The sequence below is a fragment of the Anomalospiza imberbis genome, chromosome 12 (assembly GCF_031753505.1).
Source record: "Anomalospiza imberbis isolate Cuckoo-Finch-1a 21T00152 chromosome 12, ASM3175350v1, whole genome shotgun sequence".
Lineage (NCBI taxonomy): Eukaryota > Metazoa > Chordata > Aves > Passeriformes > Viduidae > Anomalospiza > Anomalospiza imberbis.
In genome coordinates this window covers 8,550,530-8,578,232 of record NC_089692.1, presented here as the reverse complement: position 1 = coordinate 8,578,232, position 27,703 = coordinate 8,550,530, and the positions used below count along the sequence as shown (strand labels likewise).

Here is a 27,703-nt window from a genome sequence, read left to right as displayed (position 1 = left end):
CTGCATAACAAGGATTCCTTCCAGCCTAATAAGTGCTTCTTATGAAAAACAAAATAACCACAAGCACACAAATCTGATAATAGCTTTCTTCTCACATACTTCCATCCTATACCTCCTTCCAGAAGAGCATATCCTGAAATAACATGGCAATCCCTCTGTTAAGTAAACTTCTTTTGCTTTTCTCTCTGTAGTATTGCTGCTATACCAGGGAAGTGGGAGATAATTTCTCTTGAGATTTTTAGTTAATCGTCTTCTGAGGAAAAACACTGTTTCTAGATAAATACAGTATTTAAATGGATTCTTTATATTTAATTATTTGTACTCAGGTTATCAGTGCCTTTAAAAACCAAAATCCATTGTTAACGCCCCTATAACTGGCAATCCTGAACCCGCTTTCCTGTTGCTTCAATAAACTGTACTATTTATGAACCTGTAATCCTGGAAGTTCTTATTGAATTCAACCAGACCTATAGCACTGAATTGATTCTAATCAGAAATCAAGCCTGGTCACACCCAGCCCCTCTGATCTCTGGGGACCAGCTGGAATGCAATGGGGTGGTTTTTCTGCTAAATTTCTATTCCCTTAATGCAGAAGTCACTTCTAGCTGCTGATGCTTAATGAAGGCACTTGATGCTGTATACTTTTCAGTACCTCTTTACTTAAGGGAAAAATGGATGTAGCAAAAGCCTTAGAAGCATCTTGTGTAAGCAGAAACTTTGGATTAAAATGTCCCACTGTGGCTGCAAATTTTTGTTGTGATGTCCGTGTACTTTAGGTTTTATTTAAGCACTGTCAGGAGGAGCTGACTGAGCAGCTCTAAGTGTGTTGAAAGGCATTCAGTAATTTAGACAAACCCAAGGAAGGAAATCTGACCTTTTCACATCTCCCTAGAGTTTGTTAATGAAGAATGGTGAAGGAAAAATAGTACATCATTTCTAGATGATATGGCACTCTTTACAAAACAAGTGTGGTGTGAAAATCTATTAAATATGCTTATTTTATCTGTTTAACACTTTGGATTAGTCTAGCTTTTAAAATTCACTTCTGGTAACATATACCTAAAGTCATATTCTTACATTTTCTAGTAGAAATCTTTAGAAAATGCACCATATCTTTAAATCAAGGTGAGAGAAACTTAAGCAAATAATCATATTTAATAGTATCTAATAATAATAGTAGCTTAGCCAAGTAGTGATGTAGAGTCATTATGCAAATTTTGCCTGAATAGAACTATATAAATCTTCTTGTACTTTTGGCCTTTGGTCTGCTGTGTGTAGATCATGCAGATCCCAAAAAAATTGGAAGGTGGCTTCTGTTGGAGATAGGCAAGGAAGCTCATTTCTGATGACCCTTACATTGGTGTATGTCTGTTGTGGATATGTTTTCAACACGGCTTTAAAAGTATTTATGAAAGCTGTTTTATAGCACCGGTGAAAAATGTTCCTGGTTAGTCTCTAGTACCTGGCTATATTCTGGTGGCTTTTCCTAGTTGCACTGCCTTCCCTTGGAGTGAGATTTGAGTCCCAGCATCAAAATGGAAGACAGGTCAGGAGAGAATGCTACAAAAGTAATGTTCTGTGGGTTGGAATAGATTAATGGGCTGCTCTCAGTAGAATAATTCTGATAAGTTTGCAGCCCAGTTTAACCAGCCATGTTTCTTAACATTTTTTACATGTCTAACAAATATACTCAGAGGAAATGAAAAGTGAGGGGGGAAACCCCTTGCTTTAAGGAATTGTTTTTATCATTTTTAGCAGCATTGTTAAACAGTAAAGTAGTGAAACTTGGTGATGTTCTAGTACAGTTTTGCAGTGTGTGCTGTTCCTTAATTGATTTTCCACTTGGCTGCAGATGACTACACCAGGGGTGATTGTAGAAGGAAGCTATACACACAGTTTTACCAACAGATGCAGAAAGAACAAGACACCTTCTGACTGTCATTGCTGCCACCAGCAATGAGGAAAAGTAGGTTTCTGTTAAAGAGTTTGGCTAATTCTGTTACAGAGATGGTAATTACATAGATAGGTGTAACCCAGTTCAGAAATGTGACCCTGCAAATATGTAGATAATGTTTGAAGATCATGCCTATTTAGTGTTTCTGGATCACCTTAAAACTTCTAGTTAGTTTTAAAATTTCTTATGCATCTAGGCAATATCTTTTGCAACATTTAATTCCCTTTCTTCTCACTGACTTCCAAATCTGACTTATCTCCTTCTGATAGTCATATGACTGGAAGTACACCAGAGATTCTCTCTTTTGGTTAATGGCATGTTCTACATGTGTAACAGTACATAATCTCTTCAAATGAGAGTTAGAAATTCTCTGCCACTATCACAGTTTAGTGATCTATTGAAATGTTTAGGCACAGGAATCCAGATAGAAGTACAGCTGCTTCAGCTGGGTTGGTTAATGTGTCTGAAATGCAAAGATCATGTAGGATAATTGGAGCAGGTTGTAAATTGACTTACAACTTTTTTTAAACTATTAAATAGAAAAGCTGAGAAATTAATTTGTTTTCAGTTGTTTTAAACCAAATATGTGACTTTATTATGCAGATGAAACCTTTTAGAACTGCTTAAAGAAGTAGGTATTCCAATATAAAAAAAATTAGTTCTTCCTTGACTATCTACTGTTCCACTCATAATTTCAGGATCAGTCTAAACAAACATTTTTGTTGGTGAAGCAAATGGAATTTGTGACTTTCATCTCTCCACATTGCTAAGAAATGTAATCTTCCAAGTTAAATTACTAAAATCAAGTTATCAGTAAATTTCTTAAAGGTTAACATTCAGCATCAATCCTCAAAACATATGTATTGCTAGTGTGCTGTCTTCAGTATTTTTGAAAAAAAAAAAAAACAACAAAATTACAGTAACATCAATGTAATAGTTCATAATATACAGTGTTCTTTTCAGCTGAATATTTCTCAGTATGCTAGGATGATGAGATTAAATCAGATTATAGATATAAATTTTAATTTTTTTTCACTTTAGCACTAAAATGTGATCAAGCAGGAATCATTAACTAAAAATCTTCCTCTGATGTATATTACAGCTTCCTGCTATAACAAATACCTTCTTTTCTGCATAGCTTAAAATAGAGATCACAGATACCTCCCTTTTTGTAGGTGTTTCTGATCAAAGAACACATTTTTCTGTGGGTTTCTCACAGCTCAGCATTGGACTTGGTACTTGTGGCTTCTGGTACATACAGGATGGCAACAGCACAGCAATGGGAAACAGTGACACCGACTTTTAGTTTGATAAAAGCAACTTCTCTTTTCTTCAGGAGATTAGTCTAGAATTGTAGGCAATCACTTACAGGAACCTGAACATGAGGTGAAAATAACATACCTCACATAAATCAGATCTCACACCTGCACTCCAAGAAGTTAAATGACTGTTTTGTGTTCTTGAACAGCTCAACATAGCATTTTCCTCTTGCCCTGTAATCAGACTTCATTATTCTATCTAGAGAAAGTTTAGGTTGTTTGAGAGATGTTGCTTAAAATATTCTCCATTCAGAACCGCAGTTTAAATTTCTTTCAGTGTGTTTAAATTTTAAACAGAGAGTCATTGCACTTCTGGGTAACAGAATTTGACCTAGTTAAAATGAGACAGCTTTGAAATAGTTCACTGAATTAATTTCTAATAATGCATAATACATGTACTGATTAAATGTCTGTCCTGGATTGCTGCTTACATGGCATAAAATGCACTTAACAAACTCACATGTAATAATTAAGTGATAGGAAGTTATATAGTAATTGCCTAATTATAATTTCAGTTTCTTGTGTTGATTCTATGTAACTAAATAAAAATGCTTTTTAAGATTTATCTCTACTTTTTTCAGAACTTTTTATTGTAAATTTATAAATTTCATGTATTTTCATGTATCAGGAACACAGTAACAAAAATGCAGTTTCTCCTGGAGCAAAAGTAACTGCCCTGTTCTTCAGTTAAAAATATTCTGAAATTAAGAAAAAAACTGTACAAATCCTATTATTTTGGGTGTAGATGTTTTTGAAAGACTTTGTGTAGAATGGAGAATCTTTATCTTGTTCATGATCTAAAGTTAAAACTGACCAATAATAATTTGACAGGGGGAAGGAGAACTTACAGCTTTTCATTTATTTTTCAAATTGAGTTTGTATACTGGTTCTAAATCAAAACGAACCTCTGCAGCTACAGGAGGGCTGGGTCAATACTGAGCTTTAAACATCTTGCTCTGATATATTGCACAGACTTAACAGGTGTGTTTTTCTATCTGTCTGGAGAAGTGCAAAGTCAATGAAAACACCAGTTTGATAAAGCCATCTCTCTCTCCTCTGTAGCACATCATAATGTGCCTGTGCAGGATGCTCTCATAGTTAAAGCTCTTGGGAACAGACCTGCTGTGTGTACCAGGGTTTCACACTAGACAGCTGATCTGGTAGGTGACTGCCTAGCATGGGAGCTGTGAGATGTGCAGTGTGCCTCTGGACATGAGACTTATTTCTCTTACAAGCAGGAAAATACTTGGGTTGGTTGGAGTTGAACCCAGTAAGTGACCCTGCAACTACCAGATAATTGAAGGTATTAATTTTTTTTCCCTCTGAAATACAACTTTGAGCAACTTTTAAACCTGATATAAGCTTCCTTATACATATGAAGTAATCTGTAAATAGATAACAGGCACTAGAGATCAAAAGTTTGTGCATAAAATGCTGGCGTGTCTATTAACGGGCATGTGCACCCTGCAGTATGTGCAGATATTCTTCACAAAATTAGACATGTTCTAAAGACATATACACTTGTCCCTAATGAGGAATTGCTCTCTCACAGGTTACAGTTGCAAAGTATTTTATCATCTGCTAATGCTGTTGAGGATTTAAGTTGTAATAGCACTGTACACAGAAATGCATTTAAGTTAGTGATATCCATCAAAATAAAATGCAACTCTTGGTTTAACAGGCTTCAGTAATATAATGGCATATAAATTTATTTTAATTAAAATTTTAAAATTCAGAAGAATACCTCAAAAAAAGTCCCCACCCGACCACATATGTAAATTACAGACTTGGAATACTGGTGTCATTTGTCTGTAGAACTACTCTACAGAAAATTCTTGGATGCCCTTGTGATAAGAGGATAGTGAGATTCTCGCAGGCTTCTACCTGTGCTCTTAGTTTCTTTTGAAGAGTTGCTCACCACTTCTGTTTATTTAGACTCGGACTTGTTGAACAACCTCATCCTTCAGCTGAAGTTGAAGACACAATCTCATGAGGCCATGGACAGGCACTGCCATCCACACCTTGATCACACCTTCACCTCCTCTGCTGCCAAGCAGTATTGCTGTCTTAGGCTAATCATCCTTTCCTAAGGTTAAACCTTGACTTGGGTGAAAGGCTGCCAAAGGCTCTTCTTCCAGCACTCTTTCAGTTTCATATTTCAAAGTAATTTGTTCTGTTTCCATGACTGACTTGATCCCTTGCCACAGTACATTTATTCATAGAAGTTGAACAAAACATAGTAGATACTACATGAACTGCAATCAAGTACATGGGTGAGATGTGGAAAAATCTGAACTTGCAAATATTTGGCAGTGATCAAATAATAGTTGAAAGAGTGGAACTCAGCCATGCTATTTTCAGAGCAAATTTTATGTGAAAGAATTGGAGAGTAGGGGAGTATACTATTCTTTATCTAAAAATGAATTCGTTCTAATGTTATAAAAGCATAAGAACATAAAACTCATCTTTCATGTCCTTAGTCTGAAATCAGATTCAGCTGCTGTCCTTGCATCTGTTTGAAGTTGGTATGGGTTGAGGTGAACACCTGGCTATTTTAGAATGCTTTTTTCCCTCCCCTGTTGTGAACTTTTCCCATTCCACAAAGCTTTCTTTTTTAGTTACCAAGTTGGTTGCAATTCTTTTGAGTTACTGAAGCTCATGGGGAAACCAGAAGGGCAGCAGAAACGGTGAGGGCGGTTCAGGTTTTAAACATTAATATTCTTGGATGCATAGGATTAGAGTATAATGATTTTTGTAAATTAAATGCTCCTTTAATGATTGAAAATTATGGATAAGTCAGCTGAAAAATATTGGGACATCTGCCTAATTGGATTATTTTCTTTTATTAAATGCTGGTACAAAAAGAAACTACATGTACACCCTTGACAGCTATTGATGTGCAGAGTCTGATTCCTTGGATGAATACTAGGCACAAACTCTATCAAAACTAGTGACCTACATTATGGTCATGGATTAAATCCTTGCTTAGAACCAGCCTCAGATGACATCTGTTTGTCATGAAATAAAACCTGGCTTTAACTTTTCATACCAATTGCACTTCATTTGTCAGTTTGTTTTAACTTGTGTGCAGGTTAACATTAATATCAGAGAGTTAGACTTTGTAGTGTGCTCATGCTATGATTAGCTACACTGCAGGTCAGTGAGCTCTGTAGTTAATACCTACGGGACTGGTAGCTCAGTGCCTGTACATCTTTTAAAGTAGGGCACTGAATGAGAGAGGCCAAGGCGTTTGTAGCTGTTGGGCTGTGGTGCCACTGCTTTGGCTGCAGTGCTCATTGTATATCTGCTTTCAGTTACCTGTTTTCAGGCATTTAAGCCTGGTGGTTTTAGACCTTCACAGTTAAAGGAGTGTCCTGTACAAACAAAGGTGCATTTTACTGTTTGTTTTAAAGCAGTTGACAATAAAACACAAAAACTATTTCCAAACAGACTCTCAGATGCAAAGGATAATCCTTGACCTCTTCTTTTAGCACCTGTTAAAAGGTTTGGACTTCTGGGATGTTCTTGACAGCAACCTGCAAAATGGCCACAGCTTGGAGGGACACCTTCCCTTTTGCCACCAGGTGAGTGACAAAGCCCTGTAGATGTTTGGTTTAATAACTGTAAATATTTTCTGCTTAGAACCTGATGCTGACAACTGACATCTGTTCTAGCTGGAGAACTTAATTCCGTCCTTCCTTCCTTCCTTCCTTCCTTCCGTCCTTCCGTCCTTCCTTCCGTCCTTCCTTCCGTCCTTCCTTCCGTCCTTCCTTCCTTCCGTCCTTCCTTCCTTCCGTCCTTCCTTCCGTCCTCCCTCCCCCTCCCTTTGACCTCTTCTTTTAGCACCACAAAAACATGGAACACACAGAAGTGTACATCAAATCATTAGGTTTGATAATACAGTCAAATGGAACATTAGGGTGGCAATTAATCTTCCACTGATGAAAGAGGGGATTGATTTTTGATGTAAGCAGATGTGGGGAGGATGACCAAATGCAGAAACTACAACTGCCTTACATTATTTGTTATCTTTTGTCACAGCCATTCGTGTTAAACCAGTGCAGCACCAATGGGGAGCTTTAGCTAAGAAGACACTGCTGACAGCCCTGAGAATAGTGGAAGTCCTGTAACCACCACCACACCCTCTGTCATCTGCAAGAAATGAAAATTTTAAGAAGACTTTTCCTTTAAAACAAATGTTCACGAATATCACTGCTGCACCTTTGTGATTTTAAATTCAAGTTGGAAATAGTCACAGAATAAAGTTGTGTGTTTTACACAGTTGCCACCAGCTTCAGCTTGTGTTTGAACTCCATCAGACTATTCAGATTAGAATGGGCAGGTCTCATCAGACCTGGCTTTCTCTGCATGTTGGGTCGGATGGATGGAATTTCTCTTAATTCATGGAAAGCTCCTGAATCACTTCTGCGTTTTACCTTTAGAGAGATGAAGGTGAAGACACTGACCAAGAATTGTTGGTGTGAATTGCTGGTCTGTAAACTGACAGTTTGAAACAGTTTTATATCAGTCTCTTGAATGTTGAATTTGCTTGTGATTGGATATTTTTAATTTTCAACTGCTTTAACTTCTATTATAAGTTGAAATTATAACAGTGGGAAAATTAAAGAAAAAATTGAAATAATTTTAATTAGAAAGGCAGTGAAGTAAAATAATGTGAAGAACTGCCTTAATTTGTAGTTACATACATTCCAATCAAATATCAGATCTAAACATTTTTAACATCCATTCCATGAAAATACCAAGTATACTTGGACTTAATACATGCAAAATAAATGGCAGATGCTCTGCCAAAATATTTAATATTAAGATTAAAATAGATAAAAAATTATGGATTGAACGTAAACAAACATGCCAGGAATGCTGATCTTGAAATTTTATGTGGATTTTTCCAACTTCTGAGAGACACGATTGTTTTCCTACAGAAAATAGTTTAGAAGTATATGAAGTATATGTCTACTTACTGATGCATTAAATACATCATTACCTGCAACCATAATAGGCACAACACCTTTGCAGAAATGAGTGAGATTTTAAAATGATTGCCATGTCTTTAAAAATGTGAAGTAGCTTTTGCTTTATATTTCTGGTGTGTGACAGCTGTTTTTTCATAATAGTAGGAGAAAATTTCCACTGGTAGTGAATAGCAGAGAACATGACTAGTATGTGTTTTTATCAGTATATCCGAGTAATTGAATTGTTTTGTTCTTTTTGCAAGACAAACTGTCTAATGTCATCACAGTGCATTGTGTAGAGCAGCACTTCACTGTCTAGAAGGTTACACAGTGACTTCAGTATTATGTTTTTCTGATAGTGCTTGCTCGATTTTCTCTATCACAACTCATTGTCAGATGAGTTTCATTATTAAATTTATTCATTCTATGAATTAGATCTTTTTTTTTTTTGCTAAGAAACAATACCAGCTATAAATCTTAAGGGAACAAAATTTCTCTGCAGTGCACACCATAGAAAATAGTCCTGTGCTTGAGAACTAAGTGGTGTCTTTCTGTAAGACCTGCCAATTTATTTTTATCTTGCAGGTTTTTCCATTCATTCATCATTTTCATTAATACATTAACTAAACCCTTAGGAACTACCTGTCAGCCCAGGAGTAAGTAATAATGTAGCTTACTGATTTTCAAGAATGTAATACGAATTTTTAAGAATGATTTGTGGTAAGTGATAGTGTAATGGTAGTGCCGTCATTGAATAGGTAACTAGCCCTCAAAATTATTGAACCTCACCTAACTCCTAACTATGAATTTATTTAGCTGTTGGTACTACAATGTCTGAGGGCTGCACACACTTACAAATTGCCCTGCTGGTGTCCATGTGAGATAGGAGATTGCATAGGCTTTCCCAGGGGAACCTGGAAGCTTGTTTCAGAGTCTGGAATTGAACTAATTCTCTTGAGCCCCACAGTAGGTCCTTAATCACAAAATCATTCCCCACTTCCCCCAAGGGGATTAAATGTAATAACTTGTATCATTTAAGGGCTTTTCTTTTTTAACACTTGAGGTTGAGGGTTTGAGGTGAACTTTGCTAAAGACTTAGCTGTCATGGTGTAGAATTTCTCTTTCCAGGGGCGTGGAGTGGGAAGTTGAGATGCTGCTCTGGCACACAGGGATTGATCAGGCCCTGCTGGCCCTGCAGTGGCCTCCAGCTCTGAGTGGTACCTTGGTAAACACTAATCCCTCTGTGTCCTGAGGAAGGTGCTAAAACCAAGTATCCCAGAGAAAGAGTGAAAGATGTACATACCTGCACTGTGAAGAAATGAAGCATGTAAAAGGGAAAAGGAATAATATGTTGCCATTTTAGGAGTCATCTTGGGCCTCTGCTTTCACATATGAACAGGAAATTTAAGGGAGCTAAAAATGTAAAATCAGTTTATATCTGCATTTGGACACAAGTGGGGCACTTCTGTGGATGCTTACTTTTCAAGTGAATTAGATTAAAGTTAGTGTTCTGATATGAAATTAGCGAAAAACTAAATTCAGCACACCTGTGTACAAAGGAAATAATGTTTGAAACTCCAGTGATTTAAATACAGGGAAAAAACCCACACAAACCAACCAAGCCAAACAAACAAACCCAAGCCTTTCAAAATGTTGTCATCTAAGTGAATTGTAATTTATTTTTCTGAAAAAAATTTCTGAGCGTATGTACCTCTTTCATTGTCCTGCTATTTTCAGATTCTCACAAGTGATCTTAATCACTAATAGGCAAATAAAAATGCTGGGTTTGCCTTCAATTAGGTGTTTGGGTGAGGTATATTCTTTTAAAATTGGTTAAAAAGGCCAGTGTACCTTAAACATTCACTGTGCTGCCAAGTGTGGAAGAAGAAAACATGAAGCACTGTAGAGGTGAGTAAAGAGAAAGAAAAGGTAAAGTGAACCATGGAGAGTTCCTAAGTCCTACTCCACTTTGCAGGAGCTGGCAGTGCTTCCCTTAGGGAAGCCGCAGTGGTTGAGGCACGGTGTGAGGGAGGTGGGCACACAGCAGTGCCCAGCACGGGAGCATCTCCTCTGCCCAGGGGCGTGAGGGCTCCAGCACAGCCTGCCTAAGACCCCTGCTTGTGGAGAGATCAAATTCCCACTTGGCTGCTTTTGCTGCTTGTTCTGGAGTCACCCGGGAGCTCCTCAAGGTGCCTCTGCTCCTCTCAGAGCCGGCGGCCGTGTGTGGAGTGGGGGGTTGTGTGAAACAACTGCCAGGGTGGAGAACACAAACTACCGCCATTGTCTGTCTTCAAACCTCTGTGTTCCACCTGAGGATGGGAACAAACCCTAAAACCCTATGTCTGAGCAGCATCAGGGCCCACAGGAGGGCTGCTGAGGGCAGGAAATTGCTTTCAACACATCCTTTGATCAATCTGCTGTTTGTTTTCTGAACTGCTTAGCTGGGCAGGAGTCACTTGAGGCCTACATTGCGTTTTACCAAAAAGAAAACATATCAGATGAGATTTTAACCAGAACCCTGCTCCAGTGATCAAGTAGAACGAGGAACGATAACTTTCATCTATAGTTAAGGCTAAAATATTGCCCAGAGTGCTTGAATTATTGACTCTCTTCATGTCGCCAGTACTGCCGTTGATTTCCACTTCCTCGGGTCTCATGTAGTGATATATTTAAAAGGTACTGTATTTCTCATCTTGCCCTCTTACATCTTTAGCTGGATTTACTTTTCTGACAGAAAACTTGTATTTTAAATATTTTTCAAACACCAGTGGTATTCTGACCTGCATTTGAACTCAAATATTTTACGTGGAATAAATTAAAATGTTGTTGAACTGTAGTCCTGCTGCAGAGGCCTGGTAAAGTTTGAGTAACCAAGGCGGGAGAAAGTGACTTCCTTGTTTAAAATGTGTAATTCAGGGCATAGAACTTTTCTGCAGGGTACCAACATCCTGGCTACATCCCAGCCTGGTGCTTGCCCTGGTGCCATGCACCTAACATGGCAGAGGCAGGACAAGGAGTGAAGGGAGTGGGAGGCTGCCCATTTCCCCAGCTAGCGGCTGTGCTGCACCTTTGTAGTCAGAGCTGCCAAGGAAGAAAACAGCTCTCCCTGCACTGAGAGCCTGGGAATTGAGCACAAATCGTGGAGGGCAAAGAGGCATCTGAAGCTGGTCTCCTGCTGGAGCAGATCAAAGTAACACAGAGAGCCTTGTAGCTGCTGCAGCCCAACCAAGAGGGAGGAACCAGTGCCCTCGCCTTGCCTTTTATTTCCATGGACAAAATGCAGGTGGCATGCTCTCTATCCACTGCAGACTGGGGAGGAAAGTGCACTGCTCCCTTTGCCTGTCTTTTCTTTTATCCTGTTGCTTCAGCAGCTGGCAGGTAGTGACAGGCGGGTGAGCGTTGTGCCAGGGGTGGGCAGCTCTCCCATGCCACCTTGAAGGCTGCCTGCTGCTGCAGTACCAGGAGAAAGGAGAAGGACCCTGCTGCAGGTAAGAACTTCTTCATATATTTGTCTAAAGTAATCCGCAAGCTGTGAAAGAAAGCTTCTTGCTTATGCTTGTTGCAAAGCTGCATGTAAAACCTCAGCACAGTTGGTTTAGCTATTTCTGTGCCTTGTGGTGCCCAGGCACAGTATGAATCCTGGGTGGGCTGTGGGAAAACCTGTCAGCTCAGTCCCCCTCAAACACTCACATGAGCCAGGGGATTGAGAAAGAGTTACTGGTGTATGAAGGTGATTTCTCATGTTTTCCAGCTGCAGAGCATGACTGGGAGATTGTGGTAGGGCAGCAGTAAACTGTCTTTACTGTCTAAACAGTCTTTGCAACAGATGTGTTGAAAAATACAAATACTGGTTGCCTGAGTGATGAGGGCTGCTGCTTTAGTCTGAGTGCACTGATGATTAAAATAATTTATCATCAAGTTTCCATTATCTTGCACTGTCTGAGTGCATGATGGAAGCTTGGTGATTAATTATTTTAATGCCTTTAGATACTGTTCTTTTAAGCATTTTGTAATTATGCGTTCTTTCTCTAACTTTTTTTTTAGTTACTTGTGCTACATAGGGTTGAGCATAAGTTCTTTATTGTGTTTTTAGTTTGCTTTTTTGTTTTAATGAGTTTTACTAAAGATGAGAGTGTTCTGTGGGTACCAGGCAGGATGCTGTTTCCTCTTGCGTTAAGAAATTTTCACGTGTGCTTGGTTTTTCTTGGTTTGTGGGCTGAATAAATGGTGTGAGCCTAAGGCTCTTATCCTTTCTTTTGGGCTCACTTGTGTGTTGTAAACTTCCTACTATGTTTATAAAAGTACATATTTTATTGGGTATTTTCCTCTTTGGTACTTTTTCCTTATAATCCTTTTATAGTGTTTAATGGGGTGTAACACTGCTGGGGAGGTAAGTGAAACATGTAGAGGGAAAAAAATCCATTCTCAAGTCTGTTATGAATGAAATTATGTACAGTGTTGGCTTGACAGCACTTAAGCTACTTTGATGTCTTAGCAGCTTCTTAATATCCCTTCAGTGAGAACTAATTGTTCAGAAATGTTCCCTGGCAAATTCTGGCATCAGTAATTATAATTCCTGATTTCCTGGGTAGATTTTAGACTCTAAGTCAGAAACTGAAAACTGTGGAGTTGTGATTAATTTAAGGTAAGTTCAGTGCTGGTTTATGTATCAGGGCTACATTAACGACACTGAAGCTGCAATACCAAGTGTCTAGAAGATGATGAACTGAGTCTCCAGTTCAGTCCCATCCCAGCTGTGAATGATGATGCTGTATTCCCTAGTTATGGTTGTCCTCTGTCGTGTGTGACTATTGTTCACTTATTTGTGCAGGATGTTTGTCTCAATATATCTGGGGTATTTTAAAATCAAAGCTGCCTTATGTAATAAAGGAAGAGGGTGTTGCCAAAACTGGAAGGCTCCTCATATATAAAAGTCAGCAACATACTGTAATTTTCTAAGGCTGTGGTAAGCCTGAGAGGTGAGATATCACAAAAAATCATTATGTTCTTCCTGGAGTTTCTTACCTATGACAACATTTCAGTGTAACTTTGGGCAAACCAAGTCAAGTGTCTGTAACTAGATCCTGTTTGTGTACTTTATTTTGAGTACCCAGGTTGGTGTCAATGGATATCCCAAACCCTCTGACTCTTTTGTCCTCAGTGACAAGGAATGAAGAAAAGTTAGGGGAAACAGGACGCTGTGTCCAGTGTGTGCTAAGAGCTGGGTGATAATAGAAGGCACTCCTCTTGTTATACTCCCTATAGTAAAAAATCCAAAACTTGGTGATAAATAAAATGATGCTGTGTTCCTTATCAAATAGACAGTCACTCAATTAAAGAAGTGGTGCATCTTTATTTAAATATGTAATCTTGTAATCAGAGAATGTACCATACATGGGTACATGGGTATTGGAAACACCTTCAACTCGGCACATTCTAACATCTGAGAACTTTGTTCTGCATCTGCAAAGCTTCATCAGGCTTCCTAGGGTATGAAAAGCAAACAGAAGCATCACTGTATTGCTTTATTTAGAGTCAGCATTGCTTTACTTTATGGCTTTGCTTTACTTAGTAGCAATTTCCTGCATATTTCAGTGCAAACCAGTTGTGAAACATTTTAGTGATGTCTGCTTGGGTCCTTCTTCTCTCTGACTTTTGGAGGGAAGAGTGCTGGATTGTGTAATTTGTGTAAATTAATGAAATGTAGAGAAGGAAGACATACCGCAGATGGCACGAATGGAAGTAGAAACTTCTTGGAAATGTATCTGCTGCCTCTTGTGAGCTACTCTGAAATTGCAACAGGATATGTACTTGGTTCTCATGAAAGCTGTGAGGCTTCAAGCCTCTTCATCCTTCACTGTAAGTGTTAGGCTCTTGGGCTAAATCTTTCTGAAATTCCTGCTAGTGACACCTGTGTGGAAAGGCTGGAGGCAGGGGCAGGCTGTGGGCAGGCTGAGTTGGTCTGTCAGGCTAAGCACAGCCTCTGTGCCATAGATTGGGCTCTTCTAAGTGATAGGAACCCTTTTGTGGCGAAACTTTCTAACAGCAAAGCAGCAAAGTAGTAAATAATCAAGATTTTGCTTCTGGGTGACTCAGTTGGCTAAGAGGACTCAAATCAGTGAGCACAGGCACAGGCCAGAGCTGGCTTTTGCACATCCAGGCACAAAGAAAGCAAGTTGTGTTTCAGCTGGGAGATGGTGCTTTGCAGCTGCCGCTGTAAGACAGAGTGCTGTACTGCACTGAAACACATAAACCCAATCCTTGCATGGCTTTTTTCTCTTTCGGTTTCATTAGCAGAAGGGAGCACACTTTTACAAGTGCTGTTTTCAGAGGAAAAATACTGGAATTGCCCGGTTTGAGTCCATATTTTAGGGAGAATTTTGAGATACACTGGTATTCTATTAGAGAACACAGAAATGAGCTATGGCTGTGAAAACAAGCCTCATGCTGTTAAAGTGTTAAGAGACTGATTTTTCTCATTAAAAAAAAAAAAAAAAAAAAATTGTCCAGGCACCTCAACAGAGTAAAGACATCAAATAAAATTCTTTACCCTTCCTCACAATGAAACAATGTGCCTCAAGTTCCAGGGCTGGACCCATTAAATCAGGGACTTCTCTTTTTACTGCTTTTTTTTCTTCTTGCCCTTGTTAGGTCTTGTCGAAACCACTATTGATATGGCGTTTCTCTGAATCTTTTTCCACAGTTTTTAACTGAAAGGAGTTAAGTTCTTTCGAGAAGTCACCTGGCTGAACGGGCAGAGTGTAACCAGATACTCTAACGATGCTGGGCTCAGGACCCTGGCAGTAGCCGGAGGGGTTACCAGTGGCTCCCGTCTGCCCAGCCGGGGTTGTCGCACGTTTCCTGAGCTCGCTGAACGGTTCCTTCAGTGCTTTTTTTTTTTTTTTTTTCTCCATCCCCGAGTCTTTCCTTCAAAGGAATGCCACATGCCTGAGTCCTCGAGCAGTGACGTAAGGGGGGAGGGAAGGAGAAAGCAGCTCTTTACATAAACTGCCCCGCGACTTTTTAAGTTGCTCGCACACGAATGTCCCTGCGCGCTCTGCTTCCTCTGGCCCCCTGCTCGCAAGGGCCCCGCTACCGGCTCTCCAGCTTTGTGGGAAAGGGCCGCGAGGGTTAGGAAAGATGGCATTTAAGGCGCGTGGAAGATACGAGTGGGTCGTTAGAACAAGTGGGAAGCTAGAGGGCTGTTCGGACAGTTTTTGATAGGGGTGGCCAGGCGGGAGCAGCGCTCGGTGGGCCCCGCTTTATTTCAGGGCTTTGGCAGAGCCCGGAGATGTGGAGTTGCCGGTTAAGACAAAACCTATAGGAAACCCAGAGACTTCCCGTGCCCGCAGGGCGTGCTGGCTCTGCAGAGCCCACGGGTGCCGTCCCGGGGAGGGGGAAGTGCCCCTGCAGCAGGACGAAGAGGAGAACCCCGCTCCCTGGGCCTCCTCCCCGGGCCGCTGCCGGCGTCCGCTGGGCCCCTGCCCCGGTGCCCCCGCGCTGCGCCTGCGCTGCCGCCCGTGCCCGCCAGGGGGCAGCGGCGCACCGAGCAGCGGGCGGGGCGGGGGTGCCCCGGCCCGCGCTGGGCTCGAGCCGCGGCCCGGGCTTTTCCCGGCTGGAGCGTTCGCAGGGGCCCGGGCTTTTCCCGGCTGGAGCGTTCGCAGGGGGCCCGGGCTTTTCCGGGCTGGAGCGTTCGCAGGGGCCCGGGCTTTTCCGGGCTGGAGCGTTCGCAGGGGCCCGGGCCTTTCCCGGCTGGAGCGTTCGCAGGGGGCCCGGGCTTTTCCCGGCTGGAGCGTTCGCAGGGGCCCGGGCTTTTCCCGGCTGGAGCGTTCGCAGGGGGCCCGGGCCTTTCCCGGCTGGAGCGTTCGCAGGGGGCCCGGGCTTTTCCCGGCTGGAGCGTTCGCAGGGGCCCGGGCCTTTCCCGGCTGGAGCGTTCGCAGGGGGCCCGGGCTTTTCCCGGCTGGAGCGTTCGCAGGGGGCCCGGGCCTTTCCCGGCTGGAGCGTTCGCAGGGGGCCCGGGCCATTCCTGGCTGGAATGTTCGCCGGGAGCTCGGGCCTTTCCGAGCTGCAGTGTTCGTAGGGAGCCCCGGCCTTTCCCGGCTGGAATGCTCGCAGGGAGCCCGCGCCGTGGGGCAGGGCCAGGGCCGCACGGAGCGCGGGCAAGGCAGGCTCAGCGGGACCCGTGCCGGGGGGCGGGGGAGGCGGTCAGCAGGATCCTGGCGCTGCAGGACACATTTGGCTTCTGGAGCCATCGGAAAATAAAGGAGAGGGGGAAAAGCAAGAATGGGAATTACAATAATGCGTCTGAGCATTGTTCGGCTCGGTTGGGATGGTTTTCATATAGCTTGGGATGCTTATGTCAGTAAAACATGATGGAAGGGCTGTATTGTTTCCCTGCTATCCATCTGTATCAGTACCGTATCCTAGGGTATTTTTAACCATTCAGTATGGAGTCTGCTCTGGCTGAAGATTACAGAAAGGAAAAATAGAGCTGCATGACAGAGGACTAACTTCCCCAGGCTGAGGAGTATCCCGCACAGCTCCTTTCCCGTTTCCTGAAAGCATCAATCAGAACAGCTGGGGCTGTGTGTCGGGGGCGCGATGGGCGAGAGCTGCAGCCCCGAGGCCGGGCACAGGGAGCAGCTTTGTGCGGCTGCACTCCCAGGCCGGCCCGCGCTTCGGCACAAGGGGCGCAGGAAAGCTCAGCAGTACCGTGAGGCTGAGGAAATCACCAGCCCTCACTTGATCAAACTGGAATTTTGTTTTAAAGTTGTTTTATTTGGGGAAAATCAAAGGTGGTCTTCTGTTTCTGCATCTGTGCTCCAACTGTTTTGCCACTGAGAGCTTGTGGAGATGAACTTGGAAGCAGAAGGGCAGAAAGTTGTTTCTGGGTTGTAGTTTCTTTGTTTGGCTTCCTACCTGGAGCATTTATATAACATGTAACAAAATTAAAAACTTGGTTTAAAAGATGGAAATTTCTATGTAAACATTGAATTAGATTAGGGTGAGAAATGGATACTCTTTGTTAGCTACCTCTGAGTTTTAAAAACAAGGAAACAAAACAACCCCAAAATTAGAAACACCCCCCGCCGGCTCTGCCCACCACCCCAGCCTGTCCCAGATGGGTGACTTCAGTGTTTAGAGGCAGTGGCAGTGACAGGCAGATAACCAGGGGCACTCCACCTGCTGTGCAGGGAGCACTGCACCCACCTAAACAATACAGATAATGTAGAAAATTGTGTGTTGCTTTGATTTGCTATCATAACATGTAGCAAATGCAGACTGGGTTGTATATTAATAATTTCCTCAATATACTATTGAAAGATTTGATAAATGCAACAGCAATTAATCAGCTGTTTTTCTCCAAAATTTCCCAAGTTAGAAACCCTCCCTTTGCACTCTGGGTTCTTTCCTGTTTTCCATAGTGGCAAAGCAGGCTTGAAAACTCTTTGCTCACAAGCCTCAAATGAGTCTCTGAAGGAAAGAGTTTAATTTCATTTTTTGATGTGGGAAGTTAACAAAATTAGCATAATTGTGCTCTGCAGGGTGAAATGCTGTGCAGGCCAGCCAGCCACACAGTGCTAAGCTCTATGCAGCAGAGCAAGGTGCCCTGGCTGCTGCTATTTTGTACACCTCTCCAATTATTCTTGCTGATTTTTCGAATTAAACTGATCCCCTTTAATATCTTATTGGAGAACTGAGAAGTATTCAGAGAAACATACTTGCTCCTTTCTCCACAGGGTGGAGCACGGCTGTGTCAAGGAGGTCACCTGGCTCCGGGGTGCACCAGGGCTGCTGGGGACATGAACACATCCGGCAGCCCCTTAGCAAAGTGCCTGCAGCTGCACCACAACCCCATGAAGGCAGGACCCTCCTGTGCTGCTGATTTACCGTGTGCTGGCCTGGGCAGGGCAGGGCAGGGTGGCTCATGCCAATGTCCTGGGCCTGCCCTGGAAAAATGCATCTCCTCAGAAGTGGAATAGTTTTTCACTGTGGAAAACACTGGTGTGCAAAGTCACCTCCCGTGCTTAGGCACAAACTGAATTACCTGATTAATGTTAGTCTTCATCTGTACTTTCAGCCTGGGCTAATTTTAGAGCTTGGAATAAGGTTGATAATGGATTTGGCTGGTCAGAAATAGCTGTTTTGCTTTGAATACACTGAGCTGGATTGAGATGAATTTCCCCACAGAGGCAAGTTGTTGAAGCTAAGTGGGTTTTGCCCATGTAGTGTGTTACCTGCAATTAGCCATCAGGGCAGGGCCCCTCTCAGAGGTGGGCACTGGGCTCAGCTGGGCTCCTCAGCACCCATGAGGGTCCCATCCTGTCCAGAAAGAGACAGGGGGCTCCAGCAGTCATCCCAACCTGCCTGCCAGTCCCAGCCTTTCCCTGTGGGATGAGGTACCTCAGCCCCTGATGGCAGAACTATGAGCTCCCTGGAGGCACAGGCTGGTTTTGGTACTGTTTATTTAGGGTACTTTGCAGGTGACACTTCGCTGTCTGTTTTGCTGGTTTCTGTTTGAAAATAAATTCCTGTGTCAAAGAAATTTGCGCAGATACCTGGAATGTTTTGGAGAATGACAAGGATTGGGAGGCACATTTGTCTACGAATAAAAACAGGAAGAAGTTCTCTTACAATCTCTCCCTGGTGCATTTGCCTTTGTGAGCCCCTTCCACATCTGCCTGTGCCCACTGCAGTGCTGTGGGTCATGGTTATGCTGCCATCACACCGGCCTGTGACAGCACACTGTCACTGGCAAGGCACCACAGCCACCCGAGCCAGCATGCAGGGCTGTGTGGAGACATTGGTATTTCAGGGAAGCCTTGAAAATAAAATTCCATCTGGTCTCTTCTTTAAGAAAAATACTGCCAAAGAGAAATGGGATGCCAAAAGAAGGAAATACCCCTTCTCAAGTTTGATAACCCTCTCTGTGGGGCCCTCCTTTCATACTGCCAAGCACCTGCCCAGTGAGGATGTGGGTATCCCCACCACATGGGGCCCCATGCCCACTCTGCCTCCCAGGCTGATGGAAACATTGGAGGTGAGATTTCAATATTGAGGTTCGATGTGAATGAAGCATGGCAGGGATGTTGTTTCATGAAGAAATTGTTTGAGAGCAAATTGCCATGGATCAATGTAATCTAATTCCTTTGCTTCTGTTATCTAAATACATGCTTTAATAATTTATTAAGGGGGAGCGTCTAACGGGCAGGAGGGAAATTATAAAGGGTAGTTTAACAGAAAGTGGTGTAGGGCAATAAAATATTGAAGTCAGTCATTAAAAGGTGGATAATGTTGAAGTAGTTAAAGGTGGGAGGAGAGAGAGAAAGTGAAACAGTCTTAGAGTGTTGGGCAAGGAGCCCTGCAGGACCATTAGAAAATCCTTTGGGTGTGAGGTTTGTTCTGTGCCTTTCCATAGAGATCCTAAAGGCAAGGGCTAGACTAAAGGGTCTTTCATCTCTGAATTAGATTTAAACTTAAAACTGAAGAGATACAACAGGAGATTTCTGGTTCTCAGAATTCACTGTTCTTTTCTCCTCTGCTATTAGCTTAGTTCACAGAAAGATTTTGTTACGGCTTGAGCTGCTGGTCTTGGGGCAGAGCACCCCTAAAGCCTTGCAGGCAGCTTGGTGCTGTTGGGGGACTCAGGTGCACAGAGCCATCCAGGTGCCACTGTGTCAGCCATCGTCCCCTTCCTCTTGTTGTATGGCCTATTTTTTGGAAGAAAGTAAAGACAGACAAAAGGTGTTCTGGGGTACTTTTGAAGGGAAACATCCTCACTGCTGACATTGTGTGTCCACAGAGAGTGAGAGGACTGAAACTGCACAGCAGTGACAGTATTTGGGGCAAAAATAGCACCAGGAGGTACCCGGAGGATTTAATTGCACTGAAAGTTCAGCAGATCTTGTTCAGATGTTTGAATGTAAGTATTCAGTGGAGTCTCACCAGGTTCATACAGAGTGGTACATTCTTCTTCCTCTTCCTGGACATTATTTTCTGTACTTGTGGGGGTCCTCACACAAACTGACACATGGGGAATGTGGGTCCTGTTCACACTGTGTCTTTTCATTTGCTTGTGCAAAAGCTTTTAGCATTATCACATGGACATAATCTGGTAAACAGCAAGAATGAAGGCTTGGAGGGTTGGATTTTTTTTGCCTTGTTATGTCTAGATACCTTATAATGTGCTATTTAGGTCCCTGGACATAATTCTGCATTAAATAGAATGCAATAGGAAGGCCTTACCTGAGACTTGCTCTGCCTTTCAGACAAGGACTTGTCCAAGACACCAGTTTGATTTTCTGCCACATTGGAAATCTTCCTTATAGCTCTGAAGATGTTTCTGAACTGCAGGTTTCTGGTGATGGGAAAGTCCTCAGGCTTGTGAGGTCTCAGACAGGCTGATCATGGCAGGCTAAAGAAACGCTACAAAGAATTAATTATTTGCTCCATGTATCCTTGATTTTGCACCCAATAACAGGAAATTGTAATTTGCATTGATTTTCTGTATAGTTAATGTTTTTTAAAGTTTACTCTGCAGAAAAGCATCATTGATCTCTTATACAGTTCTGGATCCTGGCTGTACTCTGTGATCTCTTCATGTATTTATTTTGCTATTAACGGTACTTACTGATTTGTATGTAGCAAGTGATGTAGTCAAAACTATTTGGAGGCCAAATTTTCTAGGGACTTTTTGTGGTTTTACAATATCATTACTAATGGGATGAATTTCAAATACATTCAAATTTGTTTAATATTTAGCAATCTGAAGTCTATGTAAGCATTGTTTCTGGTGTGTCTGCTCTAAATGGCCAGTGAGCATTAGGAAAAGGTTTGTATCCATGACATTGCTTTAACAGAAAAACACCAAAGTAAATAAATGCAACAGTAATACTTTGCCAAACTGTGTTCCAGACAAAATCCTTCCCCCCCACTTTCATTCACCTCTAATTATGACTGGCCCCCCCCTCCTCCCCTTTTGCCAAGCTTTCATTCCTGCATTTTTGTGGTGCTCTGGAGCTGTTGGTTGGAGGAGCTCCACAATGGGGACAGGAGTTGGGACAGAGCGGCTGACAGGAGTAATGGCTTTGCTTTGTACGTCTGTCATCTAATGCTTAACTAATGCAGAATTACTGTCAGCCTCCCGTGGAGCTCACTTTCCTCTCCACCTGAATGTGTAATGACGCCGCGGCAAGGAATTTGAAATAAACACTAAATGGCCGGACATTTAGAAAATTAGGGAAGTAGCTGAATTTTGTCAGGTTATTGTCTCGCCATCTCTCTCTGCCCTGTGACAGGTGTGGGACAGGAGGTGCTCAAACCTCCCTTGCCAAGCCCCTCATGGCACAGGTGGTCCCTGGGCAGCCTCTGCCCACCGGGCACCGACCTCACTGGGATGCAGCACTGCCTGGGGACACCAGCAGCCCCCGATGCCTGAGGCTTTCTGGTCGCGTTGGGGCCGCCTTCCCCTGAAGGGGTGCTCTGCATGCAGGAATCTGTCCCCGGTGCCAAGCCCCTTGCTGTCAGCCCCGTCCCACAGCAGTGCTGGTGCGTGGGACTTCTCCTGGGCCTCCACGATGCTTCGCCCCAGAGAGCAGAGCAGTCCCTGCTGAGCTCTTGTCGCTCAGTTTGCAAACCCCTCTGGAACCATGTGGGAGGAAATATGTTTTCTAAATGGCAGTCATTACCAGCTAATGGGAATGTTAGCAAAAGGGGAGAGCTTGGAGACGCGGGGGTGGTCGAATGGGGGCCAGCAGGAGATCTGTGCCACCACAGGGGCTTGGCAGGATGTGGGGGCTTGCTATGGGCAGGCCCAAGACAGCCAGTGCCTCCAAAAATGACTGCTGGACCTGGAGAACTACGGCTTGGTAGGATGGAGGCAAACCCAGGTGACATCTCCTTTAGTCAGGATTATTTTCCACTCCTCAGTGTCTGATCCTTCCCACAGAGGGACCCAGTGGTGTATGGGAACACATGAGTGTTCCCATGCTGCTTTCAGACAAAGTGGTCTGGGTTAGTTTTCATCAATTCTGGCTCAACTCTGCATGGGCTGTAGTGGCCTGCACCCTGCCCCAGCGACACAGTGACAGCTTAAGGCAGCTGTGCTTCCTAGAGATACTCCTGGGATCAGAGGCGGTTCTTTGTCCAAGGTCCACTCCTCCTGAGGTCTCCCTGGAATCTGCACCACAATATTTCTAGGCTGTGCATTTCTACCTGCCTTGTCTGTCATCAGAGACGTTTGGAAAACAGCCTTGACCTCCCTGCTTTGGGCAGGAAGCATTGATGTGCACAGAAAAATTCTGGAGGTGGAAACATTTCCACTGGTGCTGTTAAAAAAGTTACACATCACCTTCTTCACTGAACTGAGTATCCTGCTTTCACATGTGGTGCAATAGCTGTGTTAGATCACAACTGAAGAAAATTGGCTGGGCTGAGGTACCTGCTGTGAGTGGACAGTTGTAAGCTCCTCAACACAAGGATGGGACCACCCTGCCATGTGGGACGATGTTTTCTGACCCCAGTGGTCAAATTTGAGTTTGTTATTGTTGTTTTTTTTCCCCATATACTACTTTTCAGCTAGCAGAAAACATTCAGGAGAATAATTGGGTTGAAAAAATTTAAATCTACCATAATTTCTCAGTACAACCACCAGGGAAAATACATACATACAAATATCAAATGAGGTTTTAAAAACAAGCAGTGTCAGAGGTGATTGGTGTTTAGTCTTTAAAACACTCCACGTATCTTGTATTTGAAAACCCAAACATGAGCCAAAAGCACAGAGCAAAGGCTGGAGCTGCTGGGCTCTTGTGCTGAAGTGAGTGGTGGCAGGAGGCCACAGCATGAGCTGGTGCCCAGCTGCTTGGCCAGCCTCAGCAGGGGCACAGGGTTTCAGGAGGAGGTACCTGCACACAGCTCCTTGGGAGCACAGCCAGTGCCCTGCCCCGTGCCCTTCCCTGCCCTGTGCTGCCACAGGTCACAGGTGCCTGTGATCCATGTGTGCTGTGTTACATCCACGCTGCCTGCTGAAGGGTACGGCTGTAAGGTGATGGGCAGCCCTGAGGAGGAGATGCCTGAGCTGGCTCCTGTTCTCAGCAGTGCCCTGGGGGTCAGGCAGAACTTCCCACTGGCTTGTTAATAACCAGACATGGAGCAAGTCCTTGATGCTGGGATTTAATATGGGCTGTAGTTATTAATGCATCTGAAAAAAGGAAACCACAAGTGAGATGCCATCTCTAAGTTGCACTAATGGAAGGATTGTTCCGTTTTACTTAGCACAAGCCATTAAAATAGCTTTCAACAAATAGCCTGTGCATAAAGAAATCTAGGAAGCAACTGGTCACTGAAGCTTGGTGTTTGTGCACTCACTTGTTTGCTAAGATAATAAAAAATATGCTTAATTAATTAGAATCATTAGTTTAATAAGGACTTACCACTTTTGAAAACTGATTTGAAAGCTATTTCTGAGTGCTGTGACTTTCAAGAACATGTTGCACAAGTTATCTGCCCAGAGTGCCTTGAGGCTGGTACCAGACAGCCTGGTCTGCATACCTGAACTCACACCATTGCTGTAGTGACAAACTGCAAAGCCATTAATTTGTCATGCACTTCTGGTTTGCTTCTCTCTACTGTGTCTAATCCAGGCTCTCTGATGTGAGCTGATGTCTCAGGGCTCCTTTGCAGATCATGGTACCTCCAGCAACTGCTTACTGTGCCACGACCTGTTAATGTATCCAAAGTAGGGTGAGCACTTTGGGTTGAACTGAGTGAAGTTTGTGTATCTTTATTCCTTGTGCCACACCACTGTTCTTATGGCTAATGCTTAAACTGAGTAACAAAAAAAAAAAAAAAAAAAAAAAGGTGGAAATCAGCATATTTGCCACCCTCTTCCCCAGGCCCTACAAAATACTTGGTGGCCTGGTAGACCTTTGCCCTGTGGGACATTTTTGTCTTCATGTGTTTCCAAAGAAGGTAACTCAAACTGCTTTGGGAAACCATCCTAGGTCCCAATGCAGAAAAACTTGCACGAAGTTCCCAGGGCCCAACTGCTTTGAATTCATAGGTCCAAACCACCAAATTTCTCAGCTTTCACAAGACAGGCCTTGTCTCCTGCAACCTGCCAGTGCAGCAGAAACTGGCTGGAAGTCTCACCCAGCATATTCCCCCTGCCATGTGCGATGCTTGCTTTTTGCTCTGGAAATACTCAAAGTACTGTAGAAACATTATTTTGGGAATCCAGGTTATTGTATCCTGTTGATTCCAAATCCAGTTTTCTCCCTTTACTGGTAAAGGATGTTTTTTCCTGCAGCTGTTGTGAGCCAGCCTGACAATCAGGCTAGAGCAGTTCCTTTTCAAGGATTACCACTGGTAGCTGAGATTTTGCCAGTCAAACTGGGCCTTCAGAGGCAGCTACAGCAATGCAGCTGAGACATGTGCATGTCTGCAGCCAAGGTCAGTGTGGCCACAGAGACTCTGGTCCCCAACAGCTCTGCATGGCCACCTCACTTGTGTCACTGAGTTGAGTTACACAGGGTCTGTTTGTGGGTAGGACAAGTACACACTTGTTATGTATTGGTCCGTCACGCCCTGTACCAGATTCTACCATTTCCCAATAAAGGGAAATTGACCTTATGTTTAGGCAATGTCCTTGGAAAAACTTATTTCCAGCTCATAGCAACCACAGTGAACCCCTAGGCTTCCACTCTTGGATTGTCTAAAGCTGTACAACATGAAGGGGTGTTTGCTCAGCTCTTCCAGGACTCCTGCACTTCTGCCAAGAAGTGACAAAGTGGCATGCTTATCTAGACCCATGTGGATCAAATATTAGCTACAGCCACATCCAGCTGTCAAAATACTTAATTGGACTGCACACTCCCATCCTTTGCAGGGTTTAGATCTCTCCTTCAAACAGCCACTTCCACATTCCATCTATGTGTTCCCCACAGCAGCATCACCTGTCTCCTAACAGGCACAGCTCTAATTGTTTTGTTAAATTGGATGCACAGTTTGTAGAATATCTCTTTTACATGATCCCTTTTGAAGGGGAGACTCCACACAGGCTCATTCGTTTAGTTCCAGCAGACCTAAAAAGCCAATCTTCACCTCTTCTTGGTACAGCTCCATCTGCAGAAATCAGAGCATAAACGCAGAGTGAGAAAGGGCAGCAACAACAAGAGCAGAAGAAAGCAGCGTGCCTGGGAGAGGGATATGAGGAGTAAAAGAGAGAATTGTCTTTGATGTATTCGTTTCCTCTTATTAGTATCCATCTAGTGGTGCTCAGGCTGAGATAGCTGACCTGTCCAAAAGTTAGTGATCCACACACAATCCACTCCCAATAGTGCAAAAGTACAGACATCACAGAATGAAAATAGCAGAAGTCAAGATGAAGGAGGAAACCACGGGCTGCCAGATATGAGTGGGAATAACCTAAGTTCACCCAAGTGGCAGAGGTACTGTCTTAGTTTGTGGAGAGTGAGGGGAAAAAATGTCTTAACAATCTCATTCTCCCACCTATAAGCACATCTCTTCTGTTTTCTATGCTGCTACTGATAAAGACTGCCCATGCTTGAAAGGACCTGGCAGGGTACAAGGTCAACCTTACACAATTTCCTCTAATTGTGTGGGTCTGGCTGACCTCCTTATTCCAGTGCAAGGAGGGATAACGGCAGGCAGAGATGACAAAGAACAAGACAGCCAAAACTTTTCCTCTCCCTGTGTCAGGAGACTTTGTACAATCACAGAGTGCAATTTCCATAAAACAGGCTCTGGGCGTGCGGGTGGCTGGCTCCTCCCACGGCCTGCCAGGGACCGCAGCCTGTCCGCACTGCCTCCGCCAAGCACACGGCAGGAGGCACAGGGCACTGCGCGCCCAAATTAGCCCAGCCTGCCTGGAGCACATGGCAAGCTTAGGTTTTCCCCCCTCTCAGCTTTCTGTGCCTTTGCCAAGGCATTGGGCTGTTCTGCAGAATAGGAAAAGCGGGAAATACACCTCTGTGTGTCTTTACCTGTGTGCTGTGAGCCAGCCCTGCATTCCGATGCATAATTGCCTCCTTCAGCTGCAGGTCCTGGACATGCTACGTGCTCTTTTCTTAATTCAGAGGATGGAGTGTTGCAGAGAGTGTTTTGCTATTTGCAGGAGTTCTGCATCATCTGCATGGATGAAAGTGATAACTCATCCTCTGGGTAGCCCACCACCCAGACATTGTGTGATGGTCCCCAGAGCATGGGCCACACCAAATCAGAGGGAAGTACATCTCACAGCTCTCCACAGCAGCACTTGTGCAGCTCTTCCCAGTGAGTTTCTGTAAGTCCTGGAAGGAGGTGTGTTGGGCATTGGTACTACCTGAAAAGTTTATTTGAATTGCTCCCTGGGGACATGGCCAGCTTTGCGTTCAGCTCTCTTGGAAAGAATTGAGAAGAAATTTCACAGAGACAGTAAGTCAATAGGTTTCGCTTATAAGCTCATAGGTATAACTTCATAATAATCTCTTTTGACAAATGGATGTCAGTTCTCAAGAAACTTAGCTCAAGCAAGCAGAAAATGAAAACTTGCTGCAAGTTTTTATTGCCAATGCTTCATGTCCAATCACAGGGAGCCTGCACTGTCTCCTTTCTCAGTGCTTGTGTTCCTGAGGAAGTTAAAATGTAATGGAAGGATAGCAGTAAAATATATCATTGGCTCTTAAAAGTATGGGAAATAGCATCACAGGGAATAATTATTCAGAACCACTAAAGAGTTCTGTAAAGAGGAAATGTGGTTTTGGAACAGATCTGTCACTACTAGAAGAAGCTGCAAGGTATGCCTGGTAGCTCTGTGGCTGTGCTGGCCCACAGCTAGGTTGCTAACAACAGCAACCTGACATGCCATGAGAAATACTGGTGCAAGAAGGAGTATGCCCTCCCCTCCTGCAGCAGGACTGCTGGCAGTGACAGCTGTGGCACCTCCTATGCTGGCACTTGGTGACTGGAGGCACCCTGGTGCTGGGAGTCCTCTCTTTCTGCTACCTGTCCATCAAGTTGCAAATGCACTTTGGAGGGTGTAAGGACTATGGTTTTCCTGTTAATATCTTGTCATTTTGAGAGAAAATGTAAAACACTGCTGGTTGTCAGAGAATCCGTGTGCCTGCAACTGCCATTGACTCTTGTGGGACCTTTAGATGCTCAGCTCATTTGCAGTGGCCCTCCCCAAAACACATGCTCATTTAAACTGTATGTGGTCATGGTTTCCAGTGTGCTCTTCAGGACTTTCTGCAGCTCATGGTGGGTGGCCACTTGTGCTGGTGCCTGGAGTTGCTGCTGCTGATGGCTGAACCACACTGCTGACTTCTCCACTGGCATTGCTTAGGAGAGATGGGGCTGTGTCTGGGGTTTTCCTCACCTCCTTCAAGCTCCTTTTCAAAGGTGTTGCTTCACTCCTGCTGAAGAAGACACCAGCAGTTGAACCAAGAGTGTGGCTG

At 43.6% G+C, this 27,703-nt stretch overlaps 1 protein-coding gene and 1 long non-coding RNA gene across 3 annotated transcripts in view; both read left to right on the top strand.

Annotated features, from left to right (window-relative positions):
* Positions 1 to 6,558: 6,558 nt before the first annotated feature.
* LOC137480964 (uncharacterized) lies at positions 6,559 to 7,557 on the top strand. Its single transcript, XR_011003215.1, has 2 exons — positions 6,559 to 6,857; positions 7,315 to 7,557. It is a non-coding gene; the product is annotated as an uncharacterized lncRNA (long non-coding RNA).
* A 4,085-nt stretch (positions 7,558 to 11,642) lies between these two features.
* Positions 11,643 to 27,703, top strand: part of ZNF423 (zinc finger protein 423) — a 265,551-nt gene continuing 249,490 nt past the window's right edge. The window contains exon 1 of one of the 2 annotated variants that reach the window (XM_068202661.1): positions 11,643 to 11,734. Coding sequence is in view for 1 of the 2 variants with exons in the window: in XM_068202658.1 (XP_068058759.1) it covers positions 20,160 to 20,169 (10 nt within the window). In the remaining variant the exon portion in view is untranslated. Of the gene's footprint in view, positions 11,735 to 20,104; positions 20,170 to 27,703 lie in introns of those variants that run through there. The other variant, XM_068202658.1, reaches the window with a different exon arrangement.